This window comes from Dipteris shenzhenensis, chromosome 17 (genome assembly GCF_047967505.1).
Source record: "Dipteris shenzhenensis isolate YYH24624 ecotype China chromosome 17, Dip_SZ_1.0, whole genome shotgun sequence".
Lineage (NCBI taxonomy): Eukaryota > Viridiplantae > Streptophyta > Polypodiopsida > Gleicheniales > Dipteridaceae > Dipteris > Dipteris shenzhenensis.
The window spans coordinates 16,846,238-16,864,957 of NC_141612.1; the positions used below are offsets into that span (position 1 = coordinate 16,846,238).

The following is an 18,720-nucleotide window of genomic DNA, read 5'->3' on the forward strand; positions in this document are numbered from 1 at the left end:
GCAGTGCCCAGCATAGTCTCTATGAGTCTGAACGCACCGCTCTATCAGCCTCCATGACATATGGTACTTACTACCATATGTCTAGGTGCTGTGCATGCTGCTAGTGCCCATGAGACTCACTTCCCCTATGCCTATGTAGCCCATGCTATCCAAGCACACCAATTTAGAGCATTATCTTTTATGTACCATCAAGTAAATCCAGTAGCTCCAAGCGACATTTGTCTATAGTATGTGTAAAAATAGAAGGTCAACAGTTACCTTAGCATGCCATCACGCACTCCAATTGTAATTAAAGCATGTGAGAGTGCAATGCGATGCACACTTCATGAAAGAGGTGGAATTTATAGAAATACAACCACCATACACTGAAGGGTCACTTTGGAGAATGAAGGGTCATTAGACTTTTCATTGCCTCTCAGAATATGAAGGGTCCATTGCTAACCTAGTGAATTTCAAGGGTCCTTAGCTTATTCTCCCCATAATACATATGTACAAAAATTCATTTAATCCTTCTATAAGCAAGGGATTAAAATTTTGCATTACCCTATTTATGCTTCAATTACAATACAGGTCTTAAGCTAATTACCTCATTGAGTACCATGACCCACGTGAGTCCACTTAACACTCAAATTCTTCTTTTCATAACTATAAGTCATGGCTATAATCAAGTTTTGATTAGTTTGCAAACATTTACAATTGAGTGATCTTTGCACAGATATACATATGATAGAGAGAGGCATCTGTTGGTCGTATAGTCCACCATTGTGGTTGTTAGCCCCTGTTCCAAAGGCTTTAGGCAGTTGTCGACGTTCCAATTGTTTCTTCCATTATAGCTTCTCAGCGCCCTTAATCAGTTCGCACTACATTCTTTACGCAAAAAGATGGCTAAAAAAGACCGTCAATTCTAGAACTTGATTGTCATGAAATGGTGTGTGTGTGTGTGTGTATGTGTGTGTGTGTGCGTGCGCGTGTGTGCATGTGTGTGTGTGCGCGTGCATGTTGACATATTTTCCAACAACCACAAAAATGTTAATGCATGAATTGAATTGTAGAAGTAGTTTTAAAGGAGATGACAGAATGAGAGAGCTTGTTGGAATTTGGTTTGTTCTTCAACCTATAGTCACTTTGATAGTGACCCATCCTTCCACAATGATGGTAACAGTTCATTGATGTTTTACTGAACAATGCTTGTTCTTCATTATTATTGTTGTGTGTTGATGTATATGTCGATGTCGATGCCTTTAACTCTATTTCTTTTTCACGAAGACAGGATACACATTCCTCAAACTTTGGATCTGGAAGATTCTTTAAAGTGGTTGTCAATGTGCTGTACTCTTTAGGCATGCTTTTAAGGAGGATTGCAAGTGCATCCTTTTCTCCTACTTTTGCATTTATGCCTTCTAGTTGGGTCATGATGCTTTTGCTCTTGTTGACACATTGTGCCATGGATTCATTGAAGCTCATGTGCAAACCATAGAATTCAATCTTAAGATGAATTTCTTGGTTTTTGGCTTTTGCACCAAACACTGTGTTCAACTCATACCATGCATCTTTGGCATGATCCTTAGAGTCTATATGATGAATTATGTTTGGACCCAAGTGCAAAGCAAAGTGATAGTGTTGCTTTGTCTTTTTCCTTCCAAGATTCATTTTGTGTAGTGGGTATGTCTTCTGTTACAGTCTTCCAAAGCTTCTGATGCATCATGAGATACCTCATTTGTGTAGACCAGGTGTGGAATCCTTCCCCAGTGAACTACTCAATAGTTGGGGTGCGTATTGCCATTGCAAAAGTCTTACCAGTTGAAGAAACTTTCAAATCTGGTAGTGTCTAACTGCTAACAATGATTCTGACTTAACAAGCACGTAGAGCTCAAAAAGATGATCACTTTTCCTTTTTGGAGCATGTGCAAATTCTTCTTGGATTGCAAGTTATGGCTCGTCAAAGTTTTAAACTGTGGCATGCTCGCTATTGATGCTTGGCCTAAGAGGCTTGTGTTGTGTTGCTTGCTGTCAGTTGCTCTTGGATCCTGTGTGCATGGAGAGGCTGTTGTCGACACTGTAGGCTATAGGAACAGTAGGCCAGGAGTTGTAGGAGCAGTGGACGGGGGGGCCTATTGGCTCGCAATGAAGGAGGCCTCTCTTTTTTTTCTTTATTGGAGCTGAGACGTTGTAGAGGCACTCGTGAAGAAGCAGGTGGAGCTAGTCATCAGGGTTGCTATGTCGACGACGTCTCTATCTAGTCGATGCAAGAATATTACAAATGATGAAAGGCTAGTGCTAGATTGGATGGTCATTGAGTCATAGTCTCTATAGAAGGCACCTTTGATTAAGAACTTTTGGCTACATGGAGCCCATAGCTATTGTGGCAGAAGGTCTTTGGAACAAGCCTTCAGCCATGTACAAAGCAAGCCTTCAAACTAGTTGAGGCATTGTTGAAGCCTTAGACATTGAAGAGAATAGATCTCTCTCAACACAACAACAAATAGATCTCTCTCTCTCTCGTGGAATAAACTGAAATGAATTTTCAGAAGTCTCTCAAGAATGGAGATGTACCCAAGCAATCACCATCATACAACCCATTCAGGTTTGTAGCGAAAATGAGTGAAAAATTCCTCTCACATTAATGAAAGTCTCTCACAGAAGAGAACACTCAAGAACTTTCAATCTCTCAATCTATCACACTCTCTCATACTCTCACATACAGATCGCAATGCCTCAACGAAAGGCAAGGGAGCTCTGATACCATGTGAAAAGCAATAGATCAAGGAGGCTCAAAGAAAACTGAATAAGACATGAGAGGGAGATAGCAAATGTATATCTATTCAAACAACAAACCCCTATACAAAAACTAGCTCAATAGGAGGCAACAACCCAAGGCCTAAGATATTATGTAGACTGTAACTCCTAAGAAGATAGTTACCCACATCCTTTAGATAGGCCCCAACTAGACCATCCTTCCTCATTAATAGACATCCAAAACCTGCAAATTCACACAAACAACAGGTAAAATTTTGCATTCCACTTACCCAGCTCCACCCAAAATAGCAAAGACTTTTTGATTATGAATACCCCACGCTGCCATCCCCATTGTACCTTGCAAATATGGCCAACAAGAAACCAAAGTGAAAGGGAGATGCACGAACTCCCCCATCAAGATCATCCTCTAGACCAGTCTTCTCACCATGCTTCCAACTTCAACGATACATCATGCACTATTAAGCAAGACCAAATAAAGTGCTTAACTGCCTCAATCGTCTAGCCATACAGTGAGTAAGGTGGGTTCACAGAGGCAACCATAGATACCATGCCTTCCACAACATGCATAACCGACCCTATAGCTTATGAAGCAGCAACATCTTAGGGTAGCCTACATGAATTGGCTGCCTACATTCAAATCCTTTGTGATGACTCCCTGGCAATGCAAGCTAAGAGCAGATGCACCCCTCATAGTTGGCCATGGGTGTACCAATGGGTGGGTGAGTTGGGGGAGGAAAAAACAACATTATAAAAAAGAAGATGGTAAGGTTGATGGCAAGGGGGAGGGTAAGGGATGGGGCCTCTGATGGCATCACGACACCTGCATAGGTGTAGCTACCATGCCATTAGAGGGGTTCTTCTCCTTTAAATGAGGCAAAAAGTTCAAATATATTAGTTTGCCTACATAATAGGGGTCAACAAAGACTATCGGTGAAGGATTTTTGGAAGAGTCATTGATCTAGCAAAGTGTGCTAAGTGCTCCTGTTTTGTTCTAGTTTTGATTCTTGTGCATGCTGGTCATGTCGGGACGGATGAGATGTTGGTCGTTGTGCCAAAAGGCATCATGCATAGAAGATGCTTAGCGAGGTAGTCAAGGAACAAGTGAGTGTAGGGAGTGGGGGGATTGTAGGGAAGTCATCAATCAGATGGAAAGGTGGTAGAGGATTTAAAGGCTCCTTTGTATGTAGAGGCACTCTCTTACAAACTTCAAGGAGGTTTCTCGCCATTGGCTAATGTTGAAGTGCTGCTAATGTCGCATGTAGGAGTGGAATGGGAAACAAAGAAGTAGATCATAAGGGTTGGCTCGATGTAGGAAATAAACTTTTCGTGGTTTGTGATATTCCTTTAGTGTGGTTAAGGTAAAGCTTGTGAGAGGTGATGGTAGAGTTGGGTGAGTTCATGGTTTTCGAGTGTGATGTTCCCCCTATGTGTATTTTGTTAAGTTATGGCAAAGAGCTTCGGAGGCTTTTGGAGTTTTAAAAGGTGTTGGTTTTGCCCATTTCTTGGAGTCCATCCTTCAATGTGGTGAATTCATTTTTTCTTGCTATTTCCAAGCTCATGAGAGATTGAAGTAAGGAGGATCGACTCTGTTGCCTTCAAGAAGAGGAGCTTTTAGCCCAACTCCAAATATCCCTGAAGGGGGCTCTAGATGAGAACCCTCGTGATCTATTCTTGGTGCTCGTGGAAGTTGAAGTGGCTATGGAGGCTTTGTAGTTGGAAGTTGCAGCGTTGGCCCAACCGAATTTCATTGTTGGTGGGGGATCACCCCTCTAAGATTTTCTTTCAGTTTTTGTGAAGCGAAAATAGGCTAGAGAGAATGCATATTGAGTGTAGGATAAGCATGGAAATATAATCACAAAGATCTAGCCTGGGGCAGAGGTATTTAGAACTGAACTCAGTGGCATTGTTGGTGAAGATGGTGTGCAAGATGAAAACTACAGACAGTTCTTTCAAGGTAGAATATCAAAGAGTTAGAGTCTTATGTTGGTTAGGCCGCCCTTCTCACAAGATGAGTTGTGGGATGCGGTCTCTATCATAGAGATGATAGATCTCCCGAACCTGATGGCTTTCCTTTTGAGTTTTTTGTGGCTTTCTAGGAAACTCTTTAAGGTGACTTAGTTGATATCGTCAATGGTTCAATAAAAAGAGCTTTTCTCTCAGACGATGTCAATGTAGGGTTAGTCAAATTGTTTCACAAGAGGTAGGATAGATTGAAGGTTGGGGATTGGAGGCCAATTATGGTACTCAACACCTATTATAAGGGCCAAAGCATTAGCTTTGAGAATCACGGAGTTATGAGCTAAAGTCTTTGACAAGGAACATAACGGGTTTATTAAATCCAAATATATCTTCAAGAATATCTTGAATGTGTTGACTATCTCAGACTATGTCTATGCAGTTGGTTAGAAGTGTATATTATTTGGGATTGATTTGGATAAAGCCTATGATCAGGTGCATTGGGAGTCTATGCTTTCTATGATGTAGAGTTTGGGATTTCGGCAAGTTATCTATTAGATGTTGTTGTCCTTATTTGGAAATGCTTCAGCCATTCTTTGTTTGAATGATGGGGTCATTGGGAGGTATGACCTTAGAAGATCTGTGAGGTAGCGGTGTCCATCGGCATGTATCCTCTACTTTGTATACACTTCAACTCTTGTCTTGTATTAAAGATGAATGTGTGGATGGAATTCTAAAGGGAGTTGTGCTTCCTACAGTATGCAATTATGTGTGCAAATGTTTGCTGATGATATCATCATCATTCTTTAGGGATCAAACCTATACTGACAGCTTGTTTGTAATAATGCAAAGGTTCTATATTGCCTAAGGGTTGAAATGTAGCTGGGTGAAGAGTTTGCAATAATCAAAGTGGACTCTAGGTTGCGATTGGGATAGGAGGACTCTCTACTAAAACAATGAATCCAGAGAGGAGAGATTGTTAGGTTGGGAGCACTGCTAGGACTGTGGGTGTCTTGCTGAGGCAACACTTTGAATGAGTCAAGGATAAGATGAAGTAGAAACTAAGACAGTGGGTGGGGTTTGGATGGAATGCTAGGTTCTTGATCTAGTCAACATGTCTTAGCAGCCATGACTATTTATATTGCCACTATCTGAAACTTCAAGAAATGTCATTGGAGGGAAATTGAGCATTTGTTAGATCCTTCAGGTGGAGGAGGGTGGTACATTTCATTCGATGGGAGGCCTCAAAGGTTCCCAAGATGTAAGGTAGTTTGGGTATACCCAATGTGGGAAATACTGCTTTGATTTGTAATTGGTAACTGGTTGCTAAGGCTGTTTACTTCGGGAATTTCTTGGGTGGAGTTGGCCAGCATCAATAAACTCTTGGATCAATAGTGAAAGAGTGCTTCTGTGATCAACAACAAAAGAAAATTGTAGAGGATAAAATATGTTAGATGTCTGGTGCATTCAAATAAATTGCATGGTATTTATTCATGTTAACTCCATACCGTGGCATGACCTTTAGGATTTGGTCCATCAGCTATAATAAGTTGATCAAAGCAAGGTCTGTCAAAGTCAACTTTTACCACAACGAATGCAATTGTGTCCATAACAGACATAAAGCTGGCACCTACAGACTGCATTTGATTTGCTGCCCATAGTACATAAGCACTAATTGATGTATCTGGATGGAAACATACTTCACCATCAAATGGCTCACCCTTCACAACCAAAGTTGTTGCGTCTATACGCAAGGACACATTACAAGTGCCTCCCTCACCTGGACCTTTCTTGCTGATTGCAGGGCCTTCTATTCTATAGAAACTGTTAACTTTAATAATATCTTTTAGCTGTGCCACATATGTGTGTGGGGAGTGTTATCATTTGACAGCGATCAATATCCGTAAAATCCACCCTCATGTAAACATCATATGATACATTATTAGCCTTGAATGTACCATACTTACAAAGCACCTTCCCCTCAAATGCAAAGCAATAACTTATGTACTCGCACGATCGCGCATCGTATATTCACCTGCATCACCAACGATGTATAATCTCCTGCTTTTGCTCTCCGTCATCCCTATTGTTTTTCTCTGATAAAGGTTTGTTTCTCTGTCCTACCTCAGATCAATTTTCTAACCTGTAACTCTTTTTCAACCAAAACCAAACCAGTTTCGTCTGCACGCTTCTTAACCATCGCATCTCTTGTATTCTCATGTCACTTCAACTTCTTTTCCAATTTCTTCGCCCATCTTCGTCATGATGAGACTGGTGTATCTACCCGCCTTCAACAAATCCTGGAAAGCCTCTCTTCGTACGCTATCTTCTTTGTTATACCCTCTATCTTAACTATTGCCCAACCTCCATTCCTTGTCACAAATTTCAGTGATACTTGCCTGTTCAATTCTCTTGTCACTACACCCATCACTTCAGGTATTTAGTCTCTCCCCTGGTGCACCTTTGGCGAGTAAGGTGATGCGTGTCTTTCTGACATGGTGATAGTTGCCTGTCCAATTCTGTTGTCACTTCCCCCCACCACCTCAGCTATTTAGCCTCTCTCCTAGTGCAACTTTGGCAAGTAAGGTGATGCGTGCCTTTCTAACATGGTTTTAGAGCCTCTCTGTTAACTGCTTAAGACCAAAAAGGTGCTTGTTTACTAATCTATTTTATGGAATAGCATGTTGTAGCTGCTTCTGCGACTTGCTGCATTAAAACAATGAAACCTAAAAGAAAATTGAGTTTTCCTGCACGTATGGTGGACAAGGCTTCACATGAGAAAGACAAGTCTTCAAACAAGCGTTTAGTTATGGGAGAGTCATCCAAGCCCTACTTGAAGAGAGCATTCGAGGCTATAGCATGTGAGGCTTATGGAGAGGGTGAGTCAATTATGAATGTCCAAATATTCTTATGGTTTTTGTTTCTCTGGTTGATAGTTATTTGACAACCTTTCCATTACTATTTTCCAGTCCATAAAATATTATGTGAATGAGAGAGGCGAGTAAGGTGATGCGTGTCTTTCTGACATGGTGATACTTGCCTGTCCAATTCTGTTGTCACTTCCCCCGGCCACCTCAGTTATTTAACCTCTCTCCTGGTGCACCTTTGGTGAGTAAGGTGATGCGTGCCTTTTGACATGGTTTTAGAGCCTCTTTGTTAACTGCTTAAGCTGAAAAGGTGCTTGTTTACTAATCTGTTTTATGGGAATAGATCCAGGTGCCTCCAAAGAACATCACGTTGTAGCTGCTTCTGTGACTTTTTGCATTAAAACAACAAAACTTGACAAGAAATTGAGTTTTCTTGTGCATATGGTGGAAAAGGCTTCACGTGAGAGAGACAAGTCTTCAAACAAGCGTTTAGTTATGGGAGAGTCGTTGTCCAAGCCCTACTTGAAGAGAGCATTCGAGGCTGTAGCACGTGAGGCTTATGGTGGAGAGGGTGAGTCAATTATGAATGTCAAGTTATTTGACAACCTTTCCATTACTATTTTCCAGTCCATAAAATATTACATGAACAAGAGAAGATAGGTGAAATGTCAATACGGATGACAATCTATATCGGCCCTGACAGTCATACATAAAAGAAGTGTTACATGCATAGTTATAATTGGGTCCTGCTTCTTTCTTCATTGATGTCCTGCACAATGGACGTTGCTGAAGTAGAAAATAAATTGAGTATTATTTTTTGGATATGGTTCTGAATTTTGTTTATACAAACAGAGAGATTTTCTATAGATTTAGACTACTTTCCTAATGACATAGCAGCTTTTTTGGTTCAATTTCATTCGAGGAACATTCTTGTGTATGAATGTGATATTTCTTATTTGATGTAATGACTAACTTCATATTGTTGAATTCTGGATGAATTTGTGTGGAAATTTTATCGAATATTCTTTATTTGATTCTATTTGAGAGTAAGTTATTTTTTGACCATACTGAAATTAATCACTATTCTTTCAGTGCACACAAGTGACACACTAAAATATTCAGCAACTTATAATAATGTCATAGAGAGTTCTAGAGCATTAGTTCCAGCTGACTTTAGAGCCTCAATTCCGAATGCACTTCCCATTCTTCGAATTGAGAATTAGAAAAATGACGTGTGGTGCAAAAACATTGGCTTAGTACAAACACACATGTGAATGAAAGTTGACCAAAAATAGCATCCAAAGCTCCATGAAATATAGCAACATGTCCTACGAAAATGCAACCAACTAGAGTCTGACACGAATACACCTCCGAATTCGCCTCTTACACAAAACACCATTAATAAGGCCAAGCCAGGGGCACGCCAAAAAATAGCCTCTTTTGACTTCCATTATTATTCCAGTGCAGCCAGAGCATCCAATCCCTTCTCTAGGCCCTTCAAACCCCTCATGCAGCCACCCTCGACGTCCCAGACAGGCACGCGCCGACTAGAGCTCCCTATGACACTTGAGAAAAAGAAGCTTAATTTTTAAATTATTCAAGACTTGAAAGAGAGAGGAGTGTGATGAAAATAGCCTCTTGTTACTTCCATTATTATTCCCACTGCGGCCAACTTAAGCTGAGTAGAGCAAGAGAGCATCCAGTCCCTTGAACTATCTGCTTCCTTCCTTCAATTCACCCCTCGGCGAGATCTGCACGATGTCCGGTGCCATCGCCAATGCCAACCTGCCTCGGCGTATCATCAAGGTTCGTCTCGCAATTCTTCGACTCTAAGAAAGCGTTTGTTCTTGAGAAAGAAACAGTTTTTTTCAAACAAATGGAACAATAAAGAATGCGTCAGGCACACAGGAGCGTAGTAGGGACGATCGAATAGCGGGGCACGGGGGCCTGGAAAGCTGCTCGGCAGCTTTTGCATGAGAAATTCATAGCGTCTCCTTGCTGCTTTTTGCTGCGATCTGGTCATCCTGCAGCGAGGAGATTCTGATTTGTTTGGTTCTCTGTTGTCAATGTTCAGGAAACTCAACGACTTTTGAGCGAACCAGGTATGCGAGCCGTTTATTCTGTTTACCGTGCAGCAGTTCTCCATCCCCAGATTGAACACAAGTTTGAAGATCTCAATTTCCCTAGACTTGGGAGACGTTCAGCAGTGTTACAAATTTTTATTGCCAATGGTTGCGTGTATCAAACGTGATGTTACTCGTGGCTTTGACGTCAGCTCCGGGCATCAGTGCATCTCCGTCTGAAGATAACCTGCGGTATTTCAATGTCATGATCCTTGGGCCAGCTCAATCTCCTTATGAAGGTAGGTATGGGGCTATAAGCGAAGTGCCTTGGAAATTTTCGTGAAACGTTGATCGCACATTGTTTTTTAGGAAAAGCACCTATCAAAGTGCATCAACACACGAACGCATTTTATGAAACTTCATCAGTTACAGAGTCTAGACTAGTAATCTAAATATTCGTTGCATGATAGAAGGGGCGGGACTTACAATTTTTTTGTCCCTCTCCCAAAGCGAAAACTTTGAATGCATAAACAATCTAGTCATCGGCGATCTACTGTTACAAGTGGTTCATGAGATACAGCTTCACAAAGTTGAGCAAAGTGCAGAGTAAACCAGTTAATGCTCTCAAACTATAGCTTTCCTATTGCACATGCTTTGGTAAGGTGCATAAATATAAGATTACTTAAGGGGGCACTTTGGTATGCTTGTGGCCTGCGTGTAGTTTTCGTGCAAACGATATCAGTAGGAGTATGATAATATACCGTCCATGCCTATGAATCGTCAAACTTGAAGTTTAGCAAACGCATGGGAGTTTGTTTTACGATGCTAAATTTGAGGTTAAAATCATGCAGTCCAAGTTGAAAAAGTAAGATGTGAGGTGACTATAGACGCAAATGACACAAACCATTCTTTCAGCATGTATCGGAAACTTTATTCACATAATCCAAGAAAATTGATTGAAATTATGAAGTCAAGAACGTGAGGCGATGGAAGGCAATGTGGATAGTAAGTGTGGACATCAAAATGAAGTTTGCCGCTTTTATTGCTGCCGTTGCATCTTTGTATCACAACCTATTTATGGGGATTTTCACCATATAGGATTTTCACCATATAGGAGTGAGGGGATCACAATGATATTGAGATAATCCAAGTGGGTATACAAGAAGCTAAAGAGAGAGAGGGATTTTCACCATATAGGAGTGAGGGATCACAATGATATTGAGATAATCCAAGTGGGTATACAAGAAGCTAAAGAGAGAGAGAGAGAGAGGAGCCTTCAGGATCTATGGGACTGGTGACCACTATTAACTGACTAATAGTGGCCCTTTTACGTCCAGAAGGTGGGCTTGTTATGTCGTGAGTATTTACTTAACTAACTTGTGTGCTAGCCCGAGTACTTTATTGCGGTGTTCCAAAACTTCCTTTAGGTAGGCTTCAGCCTTTTGGTTGGTTGTCCCATCATGGTTTTCAGGTCTTCACCGCTGTTACTATTTTTTTCCCTGATGTGTGCATAAGCTCGCATGAGCTACTCAGTTCTATCGCCCCTATGGGGCAGATTTTGCAGATTCTTCCCTCTGTTGGGATACCGCGTCTTGCCCACCTGCCTCTCTCCACCTCTAGGTCATGGGAGCTGGTCCCTAGTTTGCAGATTTTGAACATCTTTTGAACTCCGAGAGAGAGAGAGAGAGAGTTCCTTTACGTCTATGACAGACCAAAGGGTCTATGAGACTGAAAATAACCAGATACAATGAAAGCTTAGGGTAGGCACCCTTTCCCAAGGCTGATGCTTGTGATAAGAAAAAAATGAATACATCACATTGTCGCTGTGAGAGAGGGAGAACCGAAAAGGGGAACATAGAGGGGGAGCCCTTGTCATCTACCAATCGGTCAGCTGTCTATCCAAGAGAGAGAAAGTCATATTAACATCCGTGAGAGGCACAGTTACGCTGAAACGCGTTTCAGAGCCCAGCCAGGCCTGAAACGCCGTTTTAGGGAAGCCTGGAGCCTGAAACGCGTTTCAGGGTCTGAAACGTTTCAGGACCCTGAAACGGCTGGCTGAAATGTTTCAGCCAGTTTCAGGGCACAGAAATGGCCCGTTTCAGACAACAAAGCGTCTAGGGTCTCAAAAATCCGCCGCCAGCCCAATTTTGGTCGTTTTGATTTTGATTTTGGCCCCCTGTGCAATGTTTCACTCTTTCCACTCCTTCAGCCTCATACTCTCTCCATCCTCAAGGTTTTCCAGCCCTCCTTGAGCCCCATTCACTCCTTTGTACTCCTTTCTCTCATGGACTCTGCTTCCCCCTCCATCATCATCTACTCCCCTTCAGCCCTCCTTCAAAGCTCAAACTCCACTCCTTCAGCTCTCTTTTAGGCTTCAGCCCTCCTTCAGCCCCCTCTTTCAGCCCTCTCTTTCAGCCTTCTAGGTTAACTTTCAAGTTCTAATTTGTAACTTGTTCTGAGTTCTAACTTCTAAGTGACGTTGTGGTAAGTATTATGCACTATATTTTAAGCACAGTTACATTGAAACACGTTTCAAAGCCCAGCCAGGCCTGAAACGTCGTTTCAGAAAAGCCCCGTTTCTTGAAACGCCCCGTTTCTTGAAACGCGTTTCAAGGTTTGAAATGTTTTAGGACCTTGAAATGGCTGGTTGAAATGTTTCAGCCAGTCTGAAACGCGTTTCAAAGCCTTGACACGGGCCGTTTCAGACAACACTGGCTGCTAGGTCTCCAAAATGACGTGAAATCCGCCGCCAGCCCCGTTTTTGGTCTTTTTGCTTTCGATTTTGGCCTCCTTCCACTCCTTCAGCCTCATACTCTCTCCATCCTCAAGGTTTTCCAGCCCTCCTTGAGCCCCATTTACTCCTTTCCTCTCCTTTCTCTCCTGCAGGCTGCTTCGGCCCTCCATCATCATTTACTCCCCTCCAGCCCTCCTTCAGTCCTCCTTCAGCCCCTCTTTCAGCCCTCTCTTTCAGCCTTCTGTTCCCTCCTCTTTCAGGCCCCACTTTCAAGTTTCAGCCCTCTCTTTCAACCCTTGGCTCTCTTTCAAGCTGTAGGCTGTAGCATTCTAAATGTGTGTGTTCTCATCTCAAAACCCCCTTTTCTAAACCCCCGCTTGCTGACGTGGAGTTTCCCCGTTTCAGCCCTCCCAAAAATCCCAAAATGTTTCTATTCCCTGTTTCCTTGTTTTCGTTTCCCCTAACTGTGATTTTAAGTTACAAGTAGGCTGTAGGCTGTAGCATTCTAGATGTGGGTGTTCTCATCTCAAAACCCCCTTTTCTAAAAAACCCTTGCTGACGTGGCGTTTCCCTGTTCTAGTCCTCGTTTTTGTTTTTCGTTTTCGTTCCCTGTTTTCCCGTTTCTGTTTCCCCTAACTATGGTGAGAGGCCTCACAAGCCTCTGTGTGTGTGTGTGTGATTCGGGAATATGGCAAAAACTACATGAAGACGTTGAGAGACACTGTTGCTTGGGCAAAATTTACACGCCAATCTTTGACTGAGCTTAGCCATTTTTGATCTCTGTCCAAGGAAGAATCCACATCTTTATGTCAGGCTAGATACCGTTTGCAAAGCAATGATCACAGAAAAATAACTAAATGGGAGACAAGAGCAAGACATAGAGCTTTTCTGGATAAAGGTTGTTCATCCAAAGAATTCTTTAAAAGCTTACATTCCAAGAGGCAATCTGCAAATTCTTTAAAAGCTCTTATGCCTGATGGGGTTTGGACTTCTTCTAGAGAACAACTTGTTGCAGCATGTGTTCCTCATTTTTCTAGACAGTTTGGGTTTGCAGATTCCCCTACACATGCAGTTCTCATAGCAAGGAGCCAACTCTTACAGCATGTCTTTCCCATTGTTACTCCTGCACATGCTCTGGAGCTAGAAGGCCCTTTCAATGAAACATAATTATTTGATGCAATAAAAGCTTGTGGCAAATGGAAATCTCCAGGATGGAATGGCCTCACAATTAAGTTTTTTCTTGCATATTGGGATATCCTAAAGTTGACTTTGTTGTGCATGATTAATTCTGCTTGGGGAAATCAGCATATGCCACCTTCATGGAAAAAAGGGATTGTAAAACTTTTTCCCAAGAAACAAATTTGTGAATCTGTGGCTGATTGGAGGCCTATCACTCTCATGCATGTCATTTACAAGATCATCACCAAAATGCTGGTTGATCGCATTAAAGGGTATCTACATGATGGCTTTCATCTTGCATAATATGGTTTTATTCCTCGATGGCATATCACAGATAACATTGCGAATGCTTGTGTTGGAATAGAATATGCCAAATACACAGAGCAGGATGTGTTATTATTGTAGGTTGACATTGCCAAGGCTTTTGACACGATCCAATGGGATTTAATTTCACAGACTATGCATGCATTGGGTTTTGGTCACAAATTGCAGCATGTTATTTACTGGCTATACAATGATAGTAAAGCTGTTTGCATACTATCTGGGGATATTTTTGAAGCCTGGACTCTTCGTTGTTCAGTTCGTTAGGGCTGTCCACTTAGTGCTTCTATATGCTATTGCCACCCATTTGGTGGCGATTGACACATTGCATGGTTTAGGGATTTCTAGAAGCAGCACTATGATTGCTCAGGCATATGCTGATGGTTTATTTTTTACTCTGAATACTGACCAGGATCTATCTTCCTTGATGCACCCATTATCATTATATGGTCTTGCTGCTGGTCTTCATGTAAATTTCAGAAATTGCTGCCCTTGCATTCCAAAGACTGGCATTTAACCTACTGAGTTGGTTCACAACCTTGGTTGTCCTTTAGGTTGATCAATTACTCGTCACCAACAGTCTGACTGGGTACTTGCCAAGCTAAAGAAAAAGCTTGAATACTAGAAATTAGCTACTTGGCCTTTACATGTCAGGCTACGGATTGTTCAATCCATTTTTATGGCATACATACTTGCCTTTGATTATGTGTCAGCAAGGGAGACATTACTTCTTTGTTTTACTTGCCTTTGATTATGTGTCAGCAAGGGAGACATTACTTCTTTCATGTCTATGGTTATGGAAACCTTGTGGTGCTCCCAACATGGCAAGAAAAGTTTGCGATTGCTTTCGGTGCAACATCTCTGTTCGCCAAAGATGCATGGGGGTCTCAATATTCTAAATATCCATGTGCATATTCTTGCTCGTAAAGGTAAATTGATGCTGCAATTCATGCAGGGCTCTCAACCTTGGGCTGCCATGATGCACCATTTAATTTCATGTCTCACCACTCGTGCCTTTGGATAGTGGCAGCCCACTCAATGGGATATCCTTCTTGGTTGTATTGATGGTAAGATCAAAGGCTGTCCACTAGTATCTTGCATGTTGTTAGACTGGAAACATATACTCTCGCACTTGGAATGGATGGTAGGGATTCATTACAGGGCAATTCTCTACGAGCCGAGAACATACATTGGTCAAGGGTTTTAACCCATCTGCCGCTGGCTTGGCAGGAGCCTCAATGTTCATATTTTCTAAGTTTGAAAGAAATCCACTTGATTGCATGATGATGGAACTCTTTTTCTTTCAAAGAGAGAGTAATGGCCTTTTTCATTCTTACATAAGAAGCATGTTTGTTTGATTTAAAGTCCACTCTATGCATTCACATAGTCACAATCCCCCTCATATGCATTATATTGAAATAAAGCTGAAAAATGAAGTTGAGTTTGATTTAAAGTTCACTCTATGAATTCACATAATCAGAACCCCCGTCTTATGCATTGCATTGAAATAAAGCTAAAAACTAAGTGCTAGGAGATAGACTTTTCCTTAACCATTTACATGAGGTTCAAATGTGCCACATGATAGTAGTGAAGATAGATCTCTATCCCTTCTCTTAAGCCTCACCCAGTGCTTGGCCAAGGGATTGGTTCCTGGCCCCTACGCCCACAAGGCAATGGGACTAGATGGAACCACTTCTAAGGTCAGGTTCCTGGACTCTTTCAAAGAGAGAGGTATTAGCTCTTTCTTGTTCACCCTCCGCTCTTTACCTTCATTTCTCTCTTCTCCTGATTGCTGGAAGACACCTGCACCCTGCAGGGAGCTTGGACAGAGGATAGGTGCGAGAAAGGAGCTCGCCCCTGTGCCACAGACAGTGGGAGTTGGTTCCAGGTTCGGTTTTTCCTTGTTCTTTCTTGCTTTGCAGCTTTTTGCGGTGCATGCGTGTTGTGTGCAGTCCTTTCAGGACTCCAACAGGTTCTAGTAAGCACCCAAAGGCAAGGGTGATCCTGTGGAAGGCCTAAGGACGGTGTGGATGCATGTGATAGCCTTGAGGCTGCCTTGAGCTCAGTTTGCCAGTGGTTTGGATGCTTGAATGCCTCTAAGTTGTGTCAGATCAGAAGTGAATGCCTGAGTATGCCTTGCCAGTGGGAATTCTAGTGGTGCACTGGGATTAGATGCCTTGAAGACAAGTAGAGGATTTGCAGAGAGGAACAGTGCAAGGTTGAACCCTTGTTGTATGTACCAATTTCATTCCTAAAGAAATAAATAAATACCGGAAGGGGCGCCAAGTGTTTGGGGCCAGTGTGGTGTCTTGTACTTGGTTTCATTGAGCAGGGGCATTCTAGCCTCCATCCAGTTATTTCTCAAGTTGTTTCTAAGTGGTATTGTTTAAAGTTAGTGGTTGGAAATGATGCAATGTGGCTGTGAATAATGAATATGCAATGCAAGTTATGGTCTACTGCCCTTTAGGAAACTGAAGGCCGGTTACAGTGGTTCCGTTGCCGGGACATCACCATCTTCCTACAGAGGTGAGCCTTGGGAGTGTTGGGTGAAGACACCCCCATTGCATTTTTGTTACAGCCCTACCATCAACAATCATGTCGCACCGCAAGCGATCACTGCCTACCTCCGAGCAGGAAACAAACAGCTTTGATGAGGAGCACAATACCAGTGAGGGGGAAGAAGAGCAAAATGATGAGGGACAGCATGTTTCTCTTGAGCATGCCACTGAGGATTCGCAGGACGAGGAGGATGAGACAGAGGAGCTTGATCCCAATGCCCTTTTTCAGTTACAAATGCAAAGTGCAGTGGGAGCCCTGTCACAGCTGCAACAGACTTTCTTGGAGATTATGCAAGCTTATCCTGGTGGTAATGCTCCCCCTGCAAGCAAAAAGACAGCTGAGAAGAAGCAGACAAAGCATACGAAGACGCAGAGGCGTGTATCTTTCAATCGACAGCCACTCGAGATGCCCACAGTTACCCCTGTAGCGCGTAATGTCGATACTTTTTATTCAGTTAATCAAGGACAGCAAGTCCTTCCTCAGCCCATGAAGCATCCATGATATTTTGGCGGAGGATCAGTTTTTCAGTCAATGGTGGGACAGCCCACTGAAGGGTTTAGTATGCCTGGTACATACTTGGGTAGTTTCCAGCCAGGAATGCAGAATTTGCAGCAGCATATGGAGGGTGGAATGCCCCCTGCAAATGCCAATATGATGTAAGCAAACATAGGGATGCAGCCCGGTATGCAGACATGGATGCCAGGAATGATAAGCAACACTTGGAGTGTGCCACAGATGCAAGGAATGGGATCCGGAATGGTCAACCCCACCATGGGCACAGGCGATATGGTACAGAATATGGGATCCACGATGCCTCCACCATATTTACAGCCCCCAGTTTATGATAATCTTACTCCGAAAGGTAAGCTGAAAGATTATAAGGAGGGAGGGGCAGCTGTGAAGTTTGAAACCTTCAATGGGATGCAGGATAGATTGAAGGCTCTGACATTTGTGCAACAGTTTGATGCTGCCTATTCCGGTGGTCATTTCACAGAGTCTTCCAAGGTACGAAAGGCAGCCACCTTCTTGAAGGGTAACGCACTGCAATGGTGGACCAATTTGCTTTTGCAGGGTAAAGCCCCTAACACTTGGATTGAGTTCAAGCAAGTTTTCTCATCTGCTTGGCTTACCACCACTTTTGAAGTGGATATAATGACAGCATGGCATGAGCTGGATGCCGCAAACTGTAAGAATCTTGAAGAGGATAACAAAAAGTTCTGGAAGGCCTTATTGCTAGTCAGCTCGTATAGGACCGTATCATTGTCTGTGCAGGTGGAAAAGTATTGTTGTGGGCTGCCAAAGGAGCTTCGTGATTATTGCACCAAGACAAAGGTCTCCAACATCTCTCAGCTGATTGAGAATGCTACTACAGCCTATGCTCTCATGCAAGGGATGACTCCAGGATTCAAAGGTAAGCAGCAGGATGACTCTTTCACGAAAAGGAAATTTGCCAAGACAACCAAAGTCAAGTTTGATGTGGACCAGCGACCTAATAGTAAGCTCAGTACCAAAGAGAGATTGTCTCCTGAGGAACGGCAAGCCCTATTTGAAGCTGGAAAGTGTTTCCTTTGCAAAGAAGAGGGCCATCAGGCCAAAGATTGCCCCAATCGTAAACGGAAACAACCTATGGGAGCACATGAAGTGAAAGAGGACAGCCACACGCGCTAGGAGATTTGTTTTCCTTTGGTCGAAAGCAGTAATTTTGGTATGAATAATTGTAACAGCCAGAAATTGGAGAGTCTCCTCTTTCTAGGCTGCTTTGTTATTTGCAGGATGGTTCTTCCCTGCTAGTTTTGTGGATTTTTGTATCAGTCAGAAGATGGAGAGTCTCCTCTTCTAGGCTGAATGGTAAATTGCAGAATACGTAGTCCTTGTTACTGTTGGATTGCTCTTGTTGCCCGGCATGGCTAGAGCAGCACATCCATGTATCACATGCCTATTTTGGATGCTCTTGTTGCCCGGCATGGCTCGAGCAATAAATCCATTTAGTACATGCTAGTTGGTTTTATTAATTTGAACCATGAGGCAAGGATCCAAGTCTAGCATAGATTGGCTGAACCGATTCAGCTTGCGGTGATGCAAGTCTGAAATGATATCGAGTACCGGGATATATGTTCCTAGGATCCATTATTGCCATGTGTGTGTGGTTCAAGTTATTGGAGGCGAGTGAACTAGCAGATTTCACTCAGAGTGGTGTAGTCCACTCAGTTGTTGTGCTTTGAGCTGACTTCGGTTGTAGCTCCTTCAGGCTCAGCAGAGCATAGGTCTGGAGCATTGCCTGATG

The 18,720-nt window shown here is 42.7% G+C and overlaps 1 protein-coding gene and 1 long non-coding RNA gene across 2 annotated transcripts in view; both read left to right on the forward strand.

Moving 5' to 3' along the window:
- Positions 1-7,126: 7,126 nt before the first annotated feature.
- LOC147891756 (uncharacterized) lies at positions 7,127-7,987 on the forward strand. Its single transcript, XR_015542534.1, has 3 exons — positions 7,127-7,188; positions 7,300-7,396; positions 7,930-7,987. It is a non-coding gene; the product is annotated as an uncharacterized LOC147891756 (long non-coding RNA).
- Positions 7,988-9,198: 1,211 nt separating this feature from the next.
- LOC147891757 (ubiquitin-conjugating enzyme E2 36-like) overlaps positions 9,199-18,720 on the forward strand; it is a 35,807-nt gene continuing 26,285 nt past the window's right edge. The window contains exons 1-3 of the mRNA XM_087388446.1: positions 9,199-9,386; positions 9,655-9,682; positions 9,856-9,942. Of these exons, the coding sequence (XP_087244572.1) occupies positions 9,339-9,386; positions 9,655-9,682; positions 9,856-9,942 (163 nt within the window). The 5' untranslated portion in view covers positions 9,199-9,338. The remainder of the gene's footprint in view (positions 9,387-9,654; positions 9,683-9,855; positions 9,943-18,720) is intronic.